Consider the following 23,005-nt stretch of genomic DNA (forward strand, 5'->3'; position numbering starts at 1 on the left):
GTCTTTCCTGTTGTTCTAAGAGAGGTATGGTGCCGACTGATGTATGTGTGTATGCGCGTGTGTGCCTCTGTCGCATCCCTCCTCTTAATACAATGGTGCTTCTCTGGATGACAGATGCTGCTTAACCTGCCCTGACCCAGGCAGTTGTGAATGCTCAGCTGAGTGACAGGCCCATAGAGGATGGGCCGAGGCTCTGCTCCTAGCCGCCGCAACTGCACAGGACGCTGCGCCACCCCCCCCACCCCCCCACAACAAGGGAAGGAACTGTCTCTTTGAGCTACCCCCACGGTAATATACTGTATGTCTGAGGAAAAGCTTAACACCATGAATTAAGGGGAGAGAAGGGCACCCACTTCTGCTATCTTGTCCTATTGAGTAAAATATTGAGACAAATTGAGTACTAAATCACTGCAGAGAAGAGTGGTATTGTGACAGTGCTTGAAAGCCTGTAGACTGTCCATTGTCATGAAGTCGCCTCAGCAGCAGCAGCAGCAGCAGCTCTGAGCTGCATTTATCATCACTGGGGACTCAGGAGGAAAGAGACCGTGCCATCGGTTTGTCATACTTAACTTGTCTGTCTCCATTTGAGAAGACAGTGTAGACAGAGCTAACAGGAACTGGATCGCAGGGTTATTAATATTACAGTCACATAGAGCAATAACAGTTTTGTTCTGCTGTGGAGCTGCAGAATACTTGTTTCTGCTGCTGTTAGCGGGGCTCTGTGACCCTAGTGGAATTAAGCAGTTGAGGGTTGATTATGAATTTTTGCATTTCTAAGGTGCTTCACTGAGCAGTGATGACCACGTTTTCAGCTTTGTTCAGGTAAAATTCTTATGAGTCCACATCCAGATGGCTTTCAGATATGGAGGAGGTCCAGGAGGTTATACTGAGAGAGAGAGAGAGAGAGAGAGAGAGTGTGATTTTTTTCCTCTAGCAGCACAATGCACATGCACATCTCAACAGCTCAACGTTCTTATCTTCCCGTCTCTGGCTGCAGCTCCTCCGCGTCTGCTTCAAAACACAGCCACCATCCATCCCTGCCTCCTTGCCCTGAGCTTCTGTCTCGCTCAGATGCGAGACTTGCACATATATTCCTTCCCGGTTCATTTCAGGGCCCCGCTTCCAGTCTCCGCTCTGACATTCAACCCTCTCCCCCCGTAGGGGCACGGTTGGGCATATTGTCTGCTTCTCTAAAGCAGGAGTTTATGCCGCGCAGAGCAGGTTCAGAGCTAAATCTTTATTCCTCTGAACCGTATATAACAACAAAAAAGAAGCACATTTGAAATAATGCAGATTAGTAGACTATGATGCTACGTTTGCAGATCTAAGACGTTAATTGTGAAAATAATATAAACAACATTCCATTCCATTTACCTCAGTTGTGGTTGTCAAAAAGAGAAACACGCTGACCTCACCAAGTGATTATTTTTCCAAAAACACAGATTTCTCAGTGCCTCCTTAAAATAGAAGGCCTGATCACAGATTAAAAATAATCTTTCTCATTTTTCTTAAACAACACATTGCACTGCTTTAGTAGATTACCCCACTGAAAGGTTTTATGTGGTTTTAAAACATGCAAGCTTACTTTTTGATCACCTTAAGCTCGTATTTAGATATAAGATCTGTATTTACGGTGTGTGCCAGTTCAGACCTTTACATCGTGTTTTTTCTTTTATTAAACTATTTTCTGAAAGCTTCAGCTTGGACAATTATCCTCCACTCTCTCCGCCGTCTGCCGCTAGGTGGCACTGTGTCTGTTTGGTAGAAGTCCCCTCGGTTCCCCAAAAGGCGCAGAGCTGCCAATTTTCCCACTGTCCACAGTATCGGAAAAGGATGATATGGTGTTGTCCTTTCACCAAAGAAAATATGCATGGTGGTGAATGAAAGTACATTTTGTTCAGTATTCCCAAGTGTTCTCTTTATTCGAAATAATAAGAGGATTCTTATGTTTTAAGAAAAGCCACACACACACGCACACCTGGATTCGGGTGAGGATAAAGTTAATGTGAAATATTGAAAAAAATAAAAATTAAAGTAAAGTAATCTAAACTTGGAACTTATTTCAAAATCCACGAGAAGAACAAACCATCTCGCAACCATGGTGAACACACCTAAAGACACGTTTATGAGCTGCAGACGTTAAAACACATTCTTTATTACAAAACAGTTAAAAAGGTGACACACGCCTAGACTGAACTACAGCACGACATTAAAATAGGTTATTTGTCTTATTAAAATATGACTTTGTCGGGCTATTGTCTCAAACTCACATCAACACGTAGATATGCACTATTTATAATCTTTTTATGTCTTATCTTAGGATATGGCGCCACTTAACCCCACACAGATAACCTCAACTATTGTAGGCCTGAGGCAAATTAACCTTTGAAATAAATTATCCTAATCTGGACTTGGAAAACAAAAAGTCATTTTTTAAAGACTATAATACTAAGAGAAAGCTATTGATTATCGGAACCGAGGCCCAATATCATCCACATGATTTAGTTCAGATGGTCTTTTAAGGAGGATATTTTTCCCCTCCCGTTGGGACTCAGTTTTACGCACAGGACCGGGCTGAGGTTCATTGACCACTGAAGTGTGACCGGCGCACACTTCACTAGATTGCTCTGGTGTGCAGCTACCTCTGTCTTAACATCAGTGTCAGCTCTTATATTTAATATATTTAGGATATTTTTAGACATGAGTTGCTGACACACAGAAACAAACCAAACATCCAGATGGTGGCTTCAGCATTAATGGTGACGCGTTCCATTTTATCTGAATTCTTTTTTTTCTTCTAATGTACACCGCTGATAATCGTTCAGCTGAAGCTTGTTGTGGGTGTAACTAGTCTGCATCTTCGCCAAGCATTTAATAGTCGGGATAAAGCCTTTGTTGTTTAAAACACGATGCAGTGGAGATGGAGATTGGTTCACTGGAGAGCTGGTCAACGGCACAGTGATTTAAGAAATAAAAGAAAATGTGTTCATAAAAAAAGAAGTCTGGAGCAATAAACAAAACATAAGAGCGTGGAATTTCACTTAAACCTCTGTCATTCTGGAGGAATATGGCAATTGCAGATTTCCCCCTCACGTAAACTGTTAAAAATCTGTGATACAGTGCGGAAATAAAATATCCCTTTATTATTGGAAAATATATTTTAAATCTGCGAGATCGAGCCGAGTTCAAACCCAATAACCGGACAAAACATTACTTTTTAAGTGAAAGCCATTTCAAAGACCTGATTTACACACACCAGTTTACGATTTCATTGACTCCGCGGACCACCTTAACAACAGTTGTCCCGCCCTCGAAGCTTTCTCTGGTCGCTGTGATTGGCTGAGACCTCGTGGATGGAAGTGGCTGCAGAAATGCAAAACTTGTTGCTGGCTCCTCTGGACGCGTTGATCTCACACAGCGCCAAGCGGTAGAGCAGAGTGTGAGTGTATCTGTGAATCGCTCCCAAGTGCGCTCAGACCACACCAGGCAAGACTCGGTAAACGGAGGGACGCGCACACCGGGAACGGAACGCACCGAAAGGACTTAAGGCTCTGCGCTTCACTACAAAGCGCATGACCGTCAGTGGGTGAAGGATGCTGTCAAGCCGCTCGGTGTTAGTGGAGTGCGGGTAGTGCATGACGCGCTGCTCCGGGCTTAGGTCGCATGAACAGTCGCCCCGGTTCTCCGGTGGCTGTGTTGGAGAGTCTTGTTTGAGGACTTTCCATCACACTGGACTTTTGGCCGCATGCCTGCCGAGAGATTTTGAAGGACGTCGGTGGGCAGTATTTATTTAAAGAAAGATTTTCTTCACTCAAAGCCACAGAGACAGTTTTAACCACACAGCTCCAGTTGGACTTTTTAATGTATTTCCAGTATGGGACCTTTTACAGAAAGTCATTCTGGGACATTTGACATCGGCCTGGAATAATGAACTAATAGAGAGAAACTGCTGAATTCCCTGTTCAAGCGCTCCGAATCTTTCGCGCTTCTCTAATAGTTTGTTAAAGAGCCGTTTTTGCGTCATGTTCGCCCTGAAGAAATGCGCACGGGGAAACTTTGGAATGTGATAGATTAGTGTAGCAACTTTAATAACAGTGTTTTAGATTTGTTTCTTGAATCAAACGTGGGGAAAAGAAGAGCATTAATACGGAAACAGATACACAGTTTATGTGCGTATTTGGACACAGTCTGTCTGCTCCGCGTCCTTGGAGAAGTTGAAAAACCACAATTGATTCCAAGCAATGAGAACTTATGTGGTGAGTTTTGATATTTAAAGTAGATAACGCAGACTGATCAGTAGTATAATACAAATATTTGAATAGTTTTTTTTTTTGTGTGTGTATCATATTTTCCTTTTTTGCTTTTTGGGGACAGACGGAAAAATAGACAGTGTGCCGATGCCTGGCAAACTGGCCGTCATGTGGGATTGATTGCAGGGGAGTATGTTTGGGCTGGAGCAGTTTGGTTCTCAAATTAATAGCAGAAACCCTGGCCAGTCAGAGAGAAGCGTAAACCAACAGAGACTGAACATGGGCTCACATTATAAAAGCCCAGGTTTTCACGCTGGAGGCCCGCCCGGAGCCGTGGAACCCGGCATGGGCCCTCTGAGCGAGCCGCAAATGCTTGGGCTCAATATGAACATGAACGGAGAGCAGTATGGGGGCTTTCACCCACGGGGACACTCAGACATGCATGCAGGCGGCGGACTCCAGCAGCAGCAGCAGCAGCAGCCGCAGCCGCAGCAGCAAGGAGCGATGCATGGATTTTTTAACAACCAGCAACCTCATCAAGGACATCCTCATGGCCATCAACCTCACCCCCACCAACACCATCCTCATTTCAGTGGGAATTTTGGAGGCCCGGAGCCAGGGTCATCATGTCTGCATGGTGGCAGGTTAATGGGCTACAACAACAATGGCATGGGACCACAGCAGGGCTTTGGAGAAGGATTTGATCCTCTTGCTGAGGGACAGACAGGGGATGGCTTTCCCCAGCAACAGCAGCGGCCTGGTAATATGCCTGACTTCCAACATCACGGGCCTCCCAGTGGCAACCATGCCGTCCCTGCCCCCTGTCTACCCCTGGACCAGTCACCTAATAGAGCGGCATCCTTCCATGGTCTTCCTTCCTCCTCATCCTCCTCTTCTGAGTCTCATGGTTTGGAGCCTCGACGGATGCCCAACCAGGGAGCTGTGGAGGGATTAGAGTATAACTTCCCCAATGAGCCTCCATCTGGACCTTTTGATGTACCTGTGTTTTCCCCATCAGAATCAGAATCTCAGTTACCACATTTTGGGCCAGGGAGGCCAGTTCCCAGCGGGAATTTCCCAGGGAACCCTGGAATGCCACGGACACCAGGTATGCAGGGCATCTCTAAGGGTCACCAGCCACCACCCCAGCCCCAGCAGCCTCAGCACGGAGTGTTTTTTGAGCGGTTTGGAAATGGCCGGAAAGTGCCTGTGGGAATGGAGCCCGGGGTCAGTGCACGACATCCTCTCATGCAGCAGCAACAACAGGCTGGCTTGATAACTAGACAGAACTCATGCCCCCCTGGCCTCCCTCGACCCTCTCAGGCTGAGCCCGGCTCTACTAACCCTAACATTCTAGATGGAGGGGTCATGATACCTGGCCAACACAACCAGTTTGAATATCCCATTCACAGACTGGAAAATAGGGGTCTGCACCCCTACGGGGACCCCATGTTTAATATGCAAAATCCAGCTCCCCCTCCCTCCCATCACCCCCCAAATCAGAGGCTACAACACTTTGACTCTCCTTATATGAACATGGCAAAAAGGCCTAGATTTGATTTTCCTAATGCGCATGGTAGCGAAGGTTGGTGTGGCAATATGGACAACCACCTCTCCCCCTCTGCCTACCCCGGCCTTCCTGGAGAGTTCACCCCACCTGTGAATGAAGGTTTTGCTCCAGGTCCCCTGCAGCATCCCGGGCCTGAGCAGCAGTCTCTGCAGCAGCGCCAGAATGCAGCCATGATGATAAAACAAATGGCCTCCCGTAACCAGCAGCAGAGGATGAGGCAGCCGAGTCTGCAGCAGTTGGGTCACCATGGCGATGTACCTCCCGGTCCAATGGCTCATGGGGGCCCAGTTGGAAGCATGCCTCAGCCCAACTTTGATAGGGAGAATGGTGGCAGAATGCCCAACATTGATGGACAAAATCCTCATGTAACTCAGGAGAACACCTGGTTTCAGGGGTCCCACCCACCTGGAGAGATGATGTCACGGCGTATGGGTGGAGCGGGTAATGAGTCGGGGCCCCATGACATGGGACTACAGCAGAACGGGGCTGGAATGATGTTTCGGCCAGGCATTGGAATGCAGGAGCCCATGAGAATACCAGGAGATGGACACGTGCAGACCCTTCATTCCCCGGGCATACACTCACAGTTCAGTGGCAACATGGGAAACCTCTCACAAATGCAGTCTCCAGGAGCAGGAACAGGACATCCAAATGCACCAGCAGAGAGGCGGCCAGCTGACTTCCCTGCACCTCCAATGGGAGCACAGCCACCGTTTCCCTATGGGGGGGCTAACCGTCAAGGGCCGGCCCACAGTGCTCCCCAGGGGGTGAGCACCTCACCAGGGAGCTACCCTCCTCAGCCTGAGTTCCCCTCAGGCCAGCGGTCGTCTGTTAGTAAGCTTGGAGCTCTGTCCCTCGGGAACTTCAGCAAAACCAGCGCTAAAGACAGTGTTTTTGGCCAGAGCTGCCTAGCGGCCCTTTCCACTGCCTGCCAGAACATGATCGCTAGCTTAGGGGCCCCAAATCTTAATGTAACATTCAACAAGAAGAACCAAAATGAGGGCAAGCGAAAACTGAGTCAGACAGAGCAGGACATTAATAGCAGCACATCTAATGGGACTGGCAGTGCTGGTCCTGAATATTTTCAGAGCAGCACTTCCCAGAACAGCCAGATGCCTGGCACTGGGAATAGCAACTCTAAGCCTGCAAGTCAAAGCCAGACGGTGCAGGGGGAAGCCAGTGCCCTCTCCCCAAATTACAACATGGACGCTACCCCGTGCAGTGAGGGGAAGGCAACAACAGGGAGTGGGAGAGGGAGAGGGAGGAGAAAAAGAGACAGTGGACATGTGAGCCCTGGAATTTTTTTTTCCTCTGACAATGGTAACCCTGTTGTAAGTCCAGGCCAGCAGACCCCCTCGGCTGGCGTTGGGGAGAGGGGTGGGGGCACGCCCCATGAAAAACACCTTCAATCACCCTCTTGGGGAAAAGGAGGTGACCTAATGTTGGGGGACCAGGCTGACCTTATGTCTTCTTTAGACAGTGGCATTCAAAGTGTTGCTGCCAAGTCTGACAGTAGCTCACCAAGAGTGGACTTTCCTGACGATGTCAGCACCCACTATGGCAACGAGGATGAGGTGTCCTCCAGTTCAGATGCAGGAGGGACGTCAGCCACCAAGCCTAATCGCAGTCCTATGATCACCGGCTCGCCCAAAATGCAGAGGACTGATCATGGATTGATAAATGGACAAAAGCCCCTAGGCATGGGCATTAACAATCATACTACCTCGACACCAGATAGCTACGGACTGAGCGCTGGTGTGGGCACAGGGGCCAGCGGGGTAAGCCACCCAGGCACTCCTGGGGTGGAGCAGGTACGCACCCCATCCAGCACCTCTGGCCAGGAGGAAATCCATCCTCTGGAGATTCTGCAGGCCCAGATCCAGCTGCAGCGGCAACAGTTCAGTATCTCTGAAGACCAGCCCTTGGCCATGAAGAATGGCAAAAAGAATGGTGACTGTCCCTCACAGAACGGAGACAATGAGCTGGCGAGCTGCAGCCCGGATGCTGGGAAGGGCTCAATGGGCACTATTGACCTTGACACTCTCATGGCAGAGCAGCACGCCACCTGGTACGTGCCCAGTGACAAGGCCATGATGGACGGGTCAGAGGATGACAAGGCCATGGGACCCTGGGAAAAGAATAAGAGCCAAAACAACAGTAAAGAAGGTAAATGAAACTGCTTCATTCCTCTTCTTCTTCTCTCCCCATCTTCGCTCACTCTCTGTCACATGCACCTCAGACTATATTACCTTATCAATATTCATTCATGCATTTAATGTGTTTTAATTTTTAAAATGTTATTATTTTATGTGAAATGTAGTGCAACACCACACACATTATAGGTCAAATGCTCTGGTGACGCTGATAATAGAAGACCTTTGTCCATAGTGAAAGCTGCCGTCGCTGCTTAACTGGAATATTTGAATTTAATAGATTCAGATTATATCACGTTTACTTTCAGCGCTATTCACGTTTTTACAAAGGATAAAAAACAAACAAAAAAAACCGATTTATACGGACATTTTATTTGCTAACTTGAGTCTGTACTGAAGTGTGTAAAATATACGGATTTTGGAAATGGCACACATGCACAAGGTGAACGCTGTATCTTCAGCGAAAAGTATGCATTTTGTACGTTTCCTCGTTGCACTGGCACTTCAAAAGAACAGCTCAAGAAAAGTAAACATTTCCTGTGGTTCTTTATCTCGGTTTTCAGGGTGAACAACTACATTGAGAAGATTAATAGCTTTCTGAGGATATGCGTTTGCGCAGCGGGGTTTCCCTCGCCTTGTTACGTGTTTGTTTTTGTTATTACCATAGGATAACACAGGGCTGGTGGAAGTGGATTGATTTTAGATCGGCCGGAAAGGATTTTTAAGAATAAGTCTGATGGTGAAATTGCTGCCTTATTTAGTTTTTGCTTTATTTTCCGTGTGAAAAAACTTGCATAGATTGTTTAATACTCCTTAATATTTAGTTTTAAATATCGTTTTTTTCTGTTAGACATATTATATTTTATTTAGTCTATTATTATAACTTTTAAATAATTTATTATTGCTATTGTCATTATCATACTCAATTAAAGTAAAATATTTTTATATTTTTGGAAGTGAATTAGGAGGTTATTACAGGGACATCTGAACGTACAGACACAGAAGCAGTTGGGACATTACTGTTATCTGTAGAGGTGCGTTTATTACTACATTTTAACAATTTCATTTTATCTTAATCTAATTTTATCCAAATTAAAATACAGACGAATAATTTTACCGTGACGTTCAACTGTAGTTTCTTTCTCATTCCAATAACGATGATAATCAGAAAATAGTAATAATTTATAAAATCGCGTACTGTCACGTCGTAATAAGTACACAGTTGCAGTTTTAGTTTTTGTGATTCATCATAATGTCAAACATTGTTATCCTCTATAACTGCAGAAATCCTCCAGTCCTGTATATTGGAATACGTTGGCTTAATTTTATGGTGCTGTATTTTCTCATATTTGTGCTTTTACATTTGTTTTCTTTTTTTCTTTTCTTTTCTTTATTCGTCTTGGCTGATAGAAAATCAATCCAAAGCAAACGACAGAGGTGGTTGACGTGGCCACACAAACAACAAAATCTTAAATAATTAAATAATTGCCCAGTATCAAGTTTAAGCTGGTGAGATATCCTTTGGGTGTTTGGATGTATAATCATTTAGGTAAACGTAGACACATATATAGATGTATTTGTGCACAGCGCTCAGCGCGTCTCGAGCGCTTCTTTGTTCTGATCGGTGCGGGTGCAGCGAGGTGCGGGGGCGCGCATCGCGCGGACTCTGGAGTCTAGGCACATTGTTTATATGAGACCGAGCACAGGGTGTCGGGTTGTAACACTAATGCCATTACATGGAAGGAGCACTGTAACTTACCGTTTAAATTGTGATAGCAGGTTATATCGCTGTCCAGCCCAATTAGGAGTCAGAAGAACAACAGGCAGTTTACATATTCATTTTATCCGTAATGATCAAAAGTAATATTTTACATTTAATCATAATTAAAATGCCCTCTGTTGCCAGTGAGTGATAAATGACATCAATACTATTGATAAAGATGAATTATTATTGTTATTATTTTAATTATTATTATTTTTTTTTTTTTTTTTGTAGAAAACCAGGCACTGATGAGCAATCATCCTGTTGCATTCGCTGTTTTAATTTGTCTGGGACTGATAGCACACTTAGCATTATAAATTCACAAATAGGTCTCTCTCTCTCTCTCTCCTCCCTCTCTCTCTCTCCCTCTCTCTCTCCCTCCTCTCCTCTCCTCTCCTCTCCTCTCCTCTCCTCTCTCAGCCCTCCCTGCATGGACACAAGGCATGCAGCTCTGGAGCGATCGATAGCTAGTTAGCACAAATCACAGCTCCTGACAGTTTCTCATTTGAGTGCTTCAGACAGCAAAGATGAAAAAAGGGTGGAGGTGTATTTGGGAGGGGGATTTTGAGATTGAATCTGATGCTTAGGCTACACAGAAGGGAGCAAAATAACATAATAATTTAAGATAAGTCATAGCCCTCAGAGTACTTCCATAGGAGCCAACATCCCACAGGCTTTTCACACTGCAGAAAAAAAAAAAGAAAAAGAAAAAGGAAAAAGATCCACCCTCGACTACTCAGTCGAGTTTTAAGTCCTCGGTCTTGTAAACAAAACTCTGCCATTGGCAAGATAACGCCAGTGACACTAATTTTAAATAAATCAGGACAATTCTTTAGCCTAATGAAATATAACTTAATGATGATGAAAGATGATCCTTTTAATTGGGAAGAAATGAATTCACATAATTTCAGTGACACTAAGCTGAAATAACATGTTAATCATCACCTTAAGATCATTTGTTAAGATACATTTTCTCTAATATTTTAGACAGTTATGGAAATCTTAGGAATTTCATTTTCCAAAGTGCAATATTTTTTTCTTCCAGTTGAATTACTTTCAAAAACTTCTTTTGTCGTCGCCCTTTCATTTACATATATTTTGAACGGCTTATTTAGAGTGTCGTTGAATTATGCATAGATTATTTTCATTCTTAAACAGCTGGCACTCTATCAGGTTAACAAGTTCGACAACAGTCTTACATGCAAATGCTTTATTTAAACCAATTAAAATGCCATTTAAAATGCATTTAAATGTAATGGATTATTAGCAACAGATCTAGCTCATTTTATTATTTAGACGTTTAAGTTTTACGTGTGGCTTTAGTCACTGGGCGTTCAACTTCTACGGAGAACGTGTCTAAATGTGAGAGTGTAGGGTTTGACATGACAACTAGATTACATGCATTTGGTGTTTTTCAGTTCAGTGTTTTTGCTCTGTGGCGTAAAAGAATTTAGGTTGAAAATTTAAACCTGGTGAGTTTTGCAGCTGTGCGTTTTTTTGCTGATGCAGAGATGCAGAGGTGTTTGCTTGGGATGAGGGTCAAGGGTCAGTTTGTTTCAATCATTTATTGTAGTCGTGTCCGGCTGTGTGTGTTTTACCCCTCTGAGCCAGCCTGACTGCAGAAGCCAGAAAACCTGCTACATTTAAATCAAACGTGGGGCAGAATATTTGAATGTGTCGACGACTAAATGATAAAAGTCAAACTGTGCGCTCAGGAAGCGCTCTCTCTCTCTCTCAGTGCTGATCTCTGTTCACACAGTGCGTTCCAGCTCACCCTCTCTGCTGTCCCTCTGCGCCTGTTTAAAGTGATGCGTGTGGCAGTAATATCCCCCTTTGGACCCCATATTTGGCCTCCTATCCCTGTGATATTGTTCAGCAGTCATACCAGTTGCACATGTCCTGCAGTGTCTGGTGTGCTGCACGGCATCTTATGCCCCCGTAGAGACAAGAAGTGGAGTTGCACATGATCTACGTTCCCTTCTACAGTGTCAGTTAATTTTATTTCTCCTTTTTAAAAAACAATTTTTGTGACGTTCTTCCTTTTTCTTTCTCACAATCCACATATAAATACAGTATATTTATATATATATATATATCTTAGCCAGAAGCTGACCGTTCAATTGGAAACTCATGCAAAGTCTTGATAACGTGGAACCAGCAGGCGTAGGAAGTGATTCAGTTATTTTTATTTTTACTTTTTTTTGCCACATGCACTTTTTTTTTTTTTTTTTATCAGCACAGTTAACACACTTCACAGTTGACCTCGTGGAATAGTTTCACACTTGCGCGCTCAGTAATCAGTCCTTAAACAGCTCCAATAATGATCAAATCTCTGTCACTCTGACTTTGACAGGTTGGAAAAGAAGGAACTTGCATCTTATCAGGCCTACTAGAAAGCACTTAAAGCGCAGAAAGAGCCGTATTGATATTCCACCCCGGAGAACAATCCTGTGAGACTACCTGGCTTTGACATTTCAGTGCGTCAACAACCCCACAAATCACACCAGTAATTTCTGTTTCCTTTTTTTTTTTTTTTTCTAAAAAAGAAGAAAGTGATTGGCACGTGCTTGAATGTGGAAAAAACAGCTCCGGGCAGTCTGTGTTCTTTACCTGTCATTACAAGGTGTTTCATATTGACTTTTTCTGCAACTCACATCCACCGAGCCTCTTGCACACTCCTGTACTGCAGTAATGATAATCATTATGATAATCATAGCAATTAGCATTGGTAATATTGTTTTCCAAAAGTCATAATTCATTCTGCAGCAACTGCTGTAAGTTGACTTAGTTACTGACAGGTCTACTATATCTGCAGAGAACAGTTAAGGTAAATACAATATTATTAGCAGCATTTTACACTCTCTCCTCCTCCGCTGGTGGGAACAGTGAAAATAGCCTGGTATTAAATATACAATATTTCTACTGCATTTTTTATGTGTGTGCTGGTATGCGCATGAGTATGTTACAAAGAACAGGATTGTAGGCAGTGCAACCCGATAGCGTGGATTTGTCAGCTGTAGACATAAAGTTTGATTTATTTAGACTCGGTGTCAGGCTCGCGGCTTCAGCCCCCGATCTCAGGTGTCTAGCATGGCGGAACACGCGCTCTTAATTCTAATGTGTTGAAAATATTTAAGAGTATTTACTTGGCTTGTAAATAGTGCAGGACTGAAAAGGCCTATCTTGCGTTTAAAGTGTCTAGAATTTAAGACGGTGTGTGTTCATATGCTGTGTGTGTGTGTGTGTGTGCGCGTGCGTGCATATGTTCCCGGGCTTTTGCAAGACATTGAGCACTAGTGACAGTCAAAGGAAGCCTGTTAAAGAAGCGTGCTTGTGACTGATGAAGAGAGAAAAAAGATGAACAAAGGTGTCAAGTCTTTTTCTTTGCTGGATTTTCAACTCTTCAGAATAGAAGCTCATCCGGTGTTTTGTTTTCCCGGGGGAAGGGTGTTAGAATAAAATGAAACTTGTCTCAGCATGTGGTAAATATTCTCCTTGAATGCAGCAAGGAATGGATGCACAGTGAGTGAGGAGTTCCAAACCTTCGATAGCAAGCGAATGTATGTGACATGCCTCCAAATGTCCACTGCCTTGTTGAATGCCACAGCGGTCTGAGCAAGACAAAATAAGTGCATCAGTTTGTTATATATATATATATCTCCTGAAATGTGTCTATACGTGCACCCTTCAAAAGGTGTGCATGTGTGTGCTCTGGTGTTGTCACGCTGCCAGCAGCGGTTATGTTATTTGCCTTACAGTTAGTCGTCAGGTGCCTTTTTAATTTGTATTGACGAATTGACAAATGAGTTATGACACTGGAGCTGTTTCTCCTGGGAGACGAGAAGTAGAGACTGATGGAGTGGGGAAAGAAAGTAAGAGAGATAGAGAGAAGTTGTTTTTTCGGAGAACATCTGTAGTGTCGCTCATGAGGCAAGCGACTGGGTAATAGCTACCATTTGCATTTATGGAACAGAAAATTCAAAACATTTTTTTTTTCCTTTCCTTTAGGTTTTTTTTTTTTTTTTTTTTTGCTCCACAACTATTGTTCGTTCTCGTCCGTATGTAGGAGCTGAAAAAACAGATTTGCCTATATATCTTTAAATATGCCCGCCCCTAATAAGTAAAAAAAAAAAAAAAAGAGAAAAAGACATATAATTACTCGTGAATACTTGTGAAAAATGTGGTGCATTTATTTGATGTATGTAATTACATAGATTTAAATTTAGTGCAATTCCCGGCCTATGTGACCTATATGTTTCTTTTAATCCAAAACAAAAGCTTCGGTCATGCTGTTCCTCCCTAATCTCAAAATTGCCACTATTTTCATGCACCGTTGAACGTTTCTTAAAAAAAAAAAGAAAAGAAAAAAAAGTGGAAACACAGAAAATAAAGTGTGCAGCAGTGTGCTGAAACAAAATAGAGACAGTGAAGTAGATCAATATGTCACTGACTTGGATGACACGCTGGACAGGTCCTGGACATGGTTGTGAGTTATGAAGGAGGCTCTAAATCACTTCCCATGTTCTGATTTGTGTCTGGTTTCCTAAGCACTTCTTTTGGCCAGAGGGGGAGGTGTGTGTGAGTGTGTGTGTGTGTGTGTGTGTGTGTGGATATGAGTTTTAGGGGATGGGAAAGGGTGTGTTGCTGGAGAGAAGGTAACAAATGCTGGGGGCATTGCCTGCCTGGGCAAGTTTTTCTTTTTTTTTCTCCTTTATGTTGCAGGGAACAGAGAGGAAATTCAAACCAAAATAACCTCGGTGCCCTTGCCTGAAAAATGTGCCCTCTGCTCCCCCCAGATATCCTCCCTGCTCTGAGGGAAAGGTCACACTGCGGCAGTCGGGTGGAGTTGAGGGGGGATTTGCAGGGAGTCTCATATGCCCCCCACTTACTCTAGGGCATGGATACCTGGGACAGTGTGTGTCATTAAGACATTCTTGCACATACCTGCACATGAAGGGTGTGATTTTTAGCACTCTTCATTAACTTTGATTTTTTTGGCTCTGATCTACACATCTTGTGTTTGCTGAGATTGTGGTTAGAGGATCTTAAAGTGTCACGTTTCAGCAACACTTTCTTTGGCCTCGCTCCTGGTTAATGTCAGACCTTCTCTCATCCCCTTTTTTTTTTTTTTTTTTTAGAAAATCAGACATTTTATCTGCGGATTGTTACGGCTGTTTTGTGCTGACAAAGACCGAGTCCTCACACAAGACCAGAGTGTTAGTTGTTATGCTAAAGGAATCTGACCTGATGTCACACACTGTCATAGGAGCGAAGGCCTTTGGGTGTTTTTGTCAGTGAGCGGAGCGTTCTGATTGGGCCGGTTTGTGTTCAGAGGGGATGGGGTCGCGGCCTTGGGAGCGCAGGGTTAAAGGTGAAGTGTCGTCATGGAAGTGTAGGGCTTGGGATAGAAAGGGCACAGGCCCGCCGCATGGGATATTGGGCTCTGGGAAATCAGTGTGACGGAGGAACTTGCTCCAAAAAAGGAGCTTTGTTGCTTCAGACCTTTAGACGCACACTTTTTCTTCTTCTGTCATTAAAAAATATTTACTCATTTTACAGATGCTCACGCTATCTGTGTCAGCATTAAAGGTTAATGTCATTATTTTTAACTGTGCTAGTGGTTTAATATTAATTGAAGATACGATTGCATGCCGTAACACTTTTTTTAAATTATTAAATCGGTTTAAGAACACGGCCTCCAAGCAGCGATTGTTTACCTTCCTGCGTTGCTCCGGGTGTGTTGAGTGTGTGTGGTATGACATGTAAACCCGTGTCAGGCCGTCAGCTCCCAGACACATTGGTGTCATCCAGACAACCAGAGCTGTGCGCTGCGCTCCCTGCCTTCATGGCATTCGAGCTCTACTCATCTCTGTAAATCGTTTCTGGCTGTGTCTGTGAGATGGCTCTACAACCCTGCTGCTGCTGCTGTGTGTGTGCGTGTGTATGTGCGTGCGCGTCTAAGCATCCACACCAGACGCCAAATAAAAAGCGTACCCACACTCGGGGCGAGGGATATGGTGATATAAGTGCGTTCAGCATTTACTTAACACATCACTTTGGTAATCTTTTGTGGCTGTAATGTGGTTAAGGATATTTAGGTGTATCCGTGGCTCAGCGCAGCTGCTCGCGCTGTTACTGTTCATATTTTATTAGGCATTTTCCCTCTTGCTTGTTGAAGCTAAGCACTTGTTCCTTTCAGTTGAATAGGCTATTATTGAGATATTACCGTGGATATGAATTCCACGTTAGTCAATGAACAACCATAACGAGATAGATCTTATTGAAAAAACTGATTTTCCTGCTTGTAAAATGTCACGGTGATTTGGGATTTAGACTTGTGTGATTTAGAATTTCACACTGCCGTTTCCACCTTTGAACAAATCTGCCGGCACGGATAATGCTCACAGTCTCAGTGCAGTGAGTTGATTTTTCCACAAAAATCACACCTCTTTATACTGACTTGTGTATTAATGCTGTTGTTGCTTATTTTATAAGCGGTGGATTTTACACAAGCAGTTGGTAAAAAGTGAGTTGTGACAAATAAAGGCATTCAGAGGAGTTAAAGGTCTCCAGCTTGGTTTATATATATATATATGCATATACATTTTATTGATTGTATCTTTATGTGTTAAAACAAAGTCTCTTTATATGACCTCACTCCTGAACATGAATCCTCGGATTATACGAGTGATAATTTTCTGATTAATTGTCTGTGTGTAAGAAAAACACATTGTTGATATTTGAGCTTTACGTCTATTTTGCACTGTTGTCCTTGCATTGAAGCTGAGTAATGTGTCTAGTCGGGATTGTGTGTGTGTTTCTCCATGCGCGTCCATATGTACACAGGCGTGTGCGTGGATGTGGAGCAGCAGCTGAGGGCTGGTGTGAGTGCGGCAGCGGCAGCAGTGGTTGGCGTGTTGTGTGTTTTTGGCTGTGTGTGTTGTCAGTTTGCTCTGTGTCAGCAGTGAGCCAGGGGAACGCTTGGCTGCCTATTCAGGCCGGTGCGGACCCTGCTGTGCCCAGCTAGCATGAGCTGCTGGCGGATGCTGGAGGGCACAGCGTTGGGAAGAAGGAGTGTGAGGGGGTAGGGTGGAGAGGGGGTGATACTGGCAGGGGGTGGGGATCAGCCATGCTGAGGTGTATGACTGGACCCTCTGGCAAAAGTGAGATCTTGTCACAGCCACCACCAACACTGCTCTAAATCCTCATTTCTCGCTTACCCCCCGCACCCTCAGCCCCCACTTGCACCATGTCCCCAGTCCCTGGGAGGGAGATGGAGACAGAGAGAGAAATTTACAGAGACCAGCAGTCAGAGACACAGATGAAACGGAGAACAGCGGGAGGCTTGGCTGCCTGACCTTTCACCAAATCCCCCCACTTTTCCATTCCAGTGGTCTCAACCCAGACAGGCTGGGGGGCAAGACTGCCTCAGTGCCTGCATGTCTGCCTGCCTACCTCTTTTGGTTGTCCTAGCTGCTTGGTCTTGCCTAGCCTGGGTTGGCCATTGCTCCTTTAACTGTGTTATTGCTGCCTCATTTTTTTTTTTTTTTTTTTGTGAAAACAAAAGTGAAGGTAGAAGAAAACAATAGATAAAACTAAATAAACCGTTTTAAGTATGTGAAAGGTGAAATACGGTCGTGGATGATATCAAGGTTGGTCTTTTTTCTCTTAGCCGAGCAGCACCCTGAGTGCAGTGTTGTGATCTGCAGCCTCTGTGCCCAGACTCTCGTCTATCACAGCCTCTCCCTTCTCTGACACATGTAACTCAGCTTGTCAGAGCTGTTTTTCACCTGTCTCTACACTCAGACGCCAAGTTGTCCCTGCACCACAAAGCTCTGTGTCTTCTTGCAGCACACTGATCTGTTTCAACCTTCCACGGAGGATGGCAGCGGCGCGTTTTGTGTGGTGAGGAGATGGGAGATTAATCGGCCTGATTTAAGCTGAGGGTCTCTAACATCTTCACACACATTTCCTCTGTGCTCTGGGCTTGCTTGGAGGCAAAACCCAAAGCACAGGATGCAACACTGGTGTCATAACACGTAGCCTTACCGCAACCTCTTTCCTAACTGAGGTCTGCCTCTCGTTTAATATTTTGTGTACCTGCTTTAAAACTTTTCCTAATTTCCGCCTTTGCTTCACTCTGCATCTTGGTTTAAAAAAAAAAAAAAAAAAGTGCGACAAAGTGTGACGCTCCACTTTTATGAATGGTTTAGCCGAGCACAGCCTGTCCTCGTCAATTTTCTTCCTTGGCTAATTTTCTTTTACGTGATTTTTCTCCATATATGAAGCCTCTCAGGAGCCAGTGTTAACTCAATCCACTTATTTTTACATATTTATTTATTTTTTCATATGACGTATAATCAACCTGTGTATGGATTTTTATTTTTTTTTTTGGTGCAACCATTTACTACGAGGTTTCACACCTTGGTGACACAACGTCGATATCGTGGCATGGTCATTATACCAGTAAATTGGGTCAAGCAGGGTTAAAGGACAGTTTTCTCCATGCCCTTTGACCCACTGACCGGAGGTCGTGCAGGAGGGCTCCAGACTTGCACGCCTGGCTGGGAACAAATGAATGCGTGTATGTTTGTGTGTGTGTGTGTGTGTGTGTTTTCATGTGTTTATATCAGGCATGAGGAGGTGGAGTGCGAGGAGAGGGAAGCTTTGCTTACAGCCTCCTATCTGGGTCTTATTGATGGGGGGGGTGGGGAGGTGGAATAGTGTTGAATTAATTTCACAGTGCAGATTTAGAGTGGGATGTGAAAATGACACTGGTTTAATTAAAAGTGTGTGTTTTAAATGGCTCATCTGTATTATAGAATGCCAATTGCTTGAAGTTGTTTTTCATTTTTTTGAACAGTCTTGATTAACTTTTTTTTTCCTGTCCCTGTGCTTGTCTGCAGAATCGGAGCTCTCCCAGAGTAAGGCTGGAGCTGGGGCCCCAGGAGCAGGAGGCGGGGGAGGAGGAGGAGGAGGAGGAGGAGGAGGTGGGAGCAGCGGAGGGAACCACCTGCAGTGCCTGTCCGTCCACTGCACAGACGAACTGGGGGACAGTAAGGGCAGAGGGGGTCCCGTCTCGTCTTGGCGCTCTCTCCACTCCGACATCTCAAACCGATTTGGGACATTTGTGGCGGCACTAACTTGAACAAAAAGCAGGCCCTCGCAGGGAGAAGGAAAGAAAAAAAAGATCGAAAAATAACAAGAAGGAAAGACTCGGAGACGAATAATGACGATGAGGATGGCGATGATGATCATTTGTTGATGAGGCAACTGCGTGCGGCTCTCGCCTGTTCAGGGAGAGAAAGACATTTACACTCATAAAAGCAAACATAAACACAGTTACACAGATACGCGCGCACACACACACATGCAAATACCTTTTTTTTTTTCCTGATACACGCAGTCACACGTAAGAACACTCTCACATACTGCTGGACAATACAGCGTGGGCTCTACTCTACCATGCCCACATCTGGAAAACCTCAAATCAATATTATTTTTCATTTATTTTCTTTGTTGAAGAAAAATAAAGAAATGTTAAAGGAGGAGGACCCGAAACCCGAAGAAGCAGAAGAAGAGGAAGAAGAAGGAGAAGAGACATCAGTTGTCATTGGCTTTGATTGTATTCCAGTGTTAAGTCTTGTGGTGCAACCGTGAGATCATTTTTAGTTACAGCTCTAATGTGTACATTATCCTTCCAGTGGAGGCAACTTTACCACTTGCAACCACACAAACCAGCCTTGTTTCCCCAGTTTCCAGTTATTCTACCCAACATTTAATTAAGGCCTGCTGGTTCATTAGAAATGGCGTCGACACAGACGAGTAGAACTGGAGGGAGATAAGAAGAGGAATGATCAGGCATGAATGTAACTCAGCAAATTATTTTCTGAACACAACTTTGTCCCTCTTTGGCAAAGCAAATTTTAACCTTTCATTTGCTGCTCTTATTAATAAGATTTGTTGTAGTTTTATTGGTATTATTATTTTCCTCATCTTCTCTTCTCTTCTCTTCTCTTCTCTTCTCGGCGGAATAGATCTTGCCACTTGTATACAATTCAGCCAATGGGAACTAAAAAAAAAAATTTAAAAAAAGGAAGTCAAGGGATTGTTTAATAAGGGAATTGAAAAAAAAAAAAGATTATTGGTATTGCACATGTATAATAAGAGAAAATTTGCTGTGTGTTAGGCAATCTTGTAATCTTTAAATAAAGCTTCTGTTGAATTTGAATTTCTGAAACAATAGATGGAGGACTGTGACGGCAATTTACAAACTGATTTTTTGTTTCCTTTTTGTTTTCTTTTTTTAATAATATGTAAAGTGCAGTCGTCTGTTTTCCTGCATATTGTATATATCTGTATATGTTTTATTGAGTAACTAAATAACAATAAATATGACGTTAAAGGTGGCCTTTGTGTGTCCATGGTTAGTTTTGTTCCTCTGAATTCTCAAAAAAATATAAAATTACAGTCAAAATTAATTACTGGAATTCTATGCCAAGTTGTTCCTCACAGATTGTCTATTTAAGAAATATTCAGTACCGGGGAATACTGTGTGTATACTCCAAGGATCACTGTAGTCTGCAGTATATTCCAAGTGACAGATATGACAGGAAAGCTGTGGACTGATGCACAATACCTGACAAGCATGCAGGAACCTGCTTCATATTACGGCCGGAAGCAGCACCATGTGAAATGCTGGGAAATCTGGCTACCTGGTGGATTTGGAAGCCAAGAAGATTAATTCCATGTACACCTGCTCACAACATGTGTCACATTTTATCCCCAATCATTTGTGGCTACTTGGCTCCGATTCTTTGCATCTCAAACAAGACTGCAGTGACAAAAAGAAATATACACAATACACATCATATAAACCAAGACTTTTTATGTTTTAACGTTTTTCTTATCATCTCTTTTGTTACTGGGTTAAAAAAAAAACACTACTTCCACTTCCTACTGCAGACTTAACACACATGTACACACACACACACCCAAACCTCCCCTCTTCCCACTCCCCAGACCCTCTTTGGCTCACCTGCTCTTTATTGGCCATCTGCATGGATGCTTAATGCTAATCAATAACTCCCCTGTGTGCCAGCTCTGAGGTGGAGACGTCAATGCTACCTAACAGGGCTAGTGATCAACCTGCATCAGTGCTGTCTAGGATACACACACACACACGCACACACACTGGAGCTCCCTGCAGGACCTTGTCTGTGTTATTCAGGTGTGTTTGTGCTCGCTGCTGTACTTGCCGCCTGCTGCGTAGGATTGCGCAGCCTGTTGTGAATGTGATGCACAGAGAGCTGCAGCGTTAGCAAACTGCAGAGACTGGTTATGTGAGAGACTATCATGTCACTCGGGAGTGCCTGTTCGGGGAGGGAGAATGGGGGAGAAAGTGGGAGACGGCCGGGGAATAAATGCTGATTACACTGCTTACTATGGAACTGAAGCGGGAGATTCTCTGGTAGGTTTAGTCACTGAATCTGGAAAATGTCGTGTGCACACCAGCTCAATGAAGGCATCGTAGTGCCTTTATTTACAAGACATTTTAAGCACTTAATCTCCGCAAGCATGTAATACATTTGGTCAGTGTTACATTAACTCATTACAACTGTCACCCTTCTTTTGTTCACAGAACATATTATACAAAAGGAAAAGTTCACAGACGCTGATGTCACTGGTTTGACTGGTATGTTGCAACAGATCAAAAGGTATGTCTCTTCAGTCGTGGGTTGGGTGACTGGTTTCAAATCAAAAAAGGTTAAAGTGCTTCTTTATTGTTGACTAAATCTTTGTATTTGCTCATACCAAGGTGATAAATGTCCTTAAAGAGTCTTTGTGTCATTCGGGAGACTCACTACCTGCCTGTCTGTCTGGTTTTGGCTGACCTCTTTTATGGCAGGACAAGGGCTTGTGCTTACAGGTTCCTGATGTGCCCAGACATTATGTTTATGTAAGCTGTGTATGCTATGTACCCGAAGCACTGGTGACTAGTTTTGCTAGTTTCACCCGAATAAATTGCAGCTCGTGAATTTGCTGCAGTAGTGGCTCCGAAATGCGACAGTTATTTTAGACCCAGCCGCATGAATCGTCTTGTGTCCGTCAAATATCTACAGTAGATGTGAACTTACTCTGTTTTTCCCAAACATGCCTCCTCCCCAGTCACATGCCATGTGCGACATCGCAACAAAGAGGCCTTGGGATATTGGCTCCAGTCAAGATGTATGATGTCGGACCTTTTCCTTCAATGGGCGCCTCTGCGTGGCAGCCATATTGGGAGGGAGAGTACTGTGTGGTCGCCTGAGAACTTGTGTGTTTCCCAGCCAACGTGCATCTAAAGAATAACAATTTCACTAGCCATGAAGACCATCCATGGAGCCATGGGGGCCGTGGCCAGAAAGCTCGGCCAAACACTCTCCACTCACGCAGCTTTCTATGTACTCCTATAAATACATCTCCTATTTGTATAGAGGCGATATGCATCTTTGGGAAAATACCACAATGTTGACATAAGAGCACCCTCTACACCCTCACCTCCCCCTCCCCTGCCGCCTCCCCTCTCGCTCCGAACTTTTTCTACCCCTTGCTGAACCTTTCACTGCCTGAGAGAGAGACAGAGAAAGAAAGAGAGAGAGGGAGAGAAGGAAAGAGAAATGGAAGGAGACTAGAAGTAAAAGAAGTGTCTCTTAGAGGCCTCCACGGTCTTTAAGCCACTATGGTATCCACCAGAGCCCTCACATACACTTAGCCTCTAAAGGGCTTTTGTCCTGTAAAGAGGGGGTTTGGCTAAATTGGGGGTGCTTGTGGATTGGCGGGTGGTATTGGGCTGGGTGTAGTATATTTGGCTCCCACGTCTCCATCACTGGAATGGTGAACTTTTTTTTTTTTTTTTTTAAAGCCAGGGAACTGAGAGGTGGGGTGTGGAGGGGCAAAGGGGGATCTGTTTTTTGGGGCGGGAGAGAGGTTTGGAAATCTTCCAAACAGTGCCTTTTTGCTTTCAAAGAAAGCCCCACTTGTGTAAATGTGCTCTTTGTCCCTTGGCCTATTGTTTGAATAGCATTGTGGACTTTTTGTGGGAAGCTCACAGGGGCCTGGGGGCCTAGGGGGCCAAAGAGGGACCAAGGGGGGCTCTGCCTGAATGACTCGGACCCAGGACAACAGAGCTGTAGAGAGACCAAGGTACAATTAAGAAATGTTCATGCAGGCAATCGCACACATAACATACAACTACATGAATGGTTGAAAATAAACACTCACACATTTT

At 44.1% G+C, this 23,005-nt stretch overlaps 1 protein-coding gene across 1 annotated transcript; it reads left to right on the forward strand.

Moving 5' to 3' along the window:
- The first annotated feature begins 3,430 nt into the window (after positions 1-3,430).
- Positions 3,431-20,144, forward strand: mn1b (meningioma 1b). The gene is made up of 2 exons (XM_084551025.1): positions 3,431-7,986; positions 18,642-20,144. Exons 1-2 carry the CDS (start codon positions 4,443-4,445, stop codon positions 18,881-18,883), a joined length of 3,786 nt encoding a protein of 1,261 aa, XP_084407151.1. The 5' UTR covers positions 3,431-4,442; the 3' UTR covers positions 18,884-20,144.
- The last annotated feature ends 2,861 nt before the right edge of the window (positions 20,145-23,005 follow it).

The sequence above is a fragment of the Chelon labrosus genome, assembly GCF_963514085.1.
Source record: "Chelon labrosus genome assembly, chromosome: 9".
In the NCBI taxonomy this organism is placed as follows: domain Eukaryota; kingdom Metazoa; phylum Chordata; class Actinopteri; order Mugiliformes; family Mugilidae; genus Chelon; species Chelon labrosus.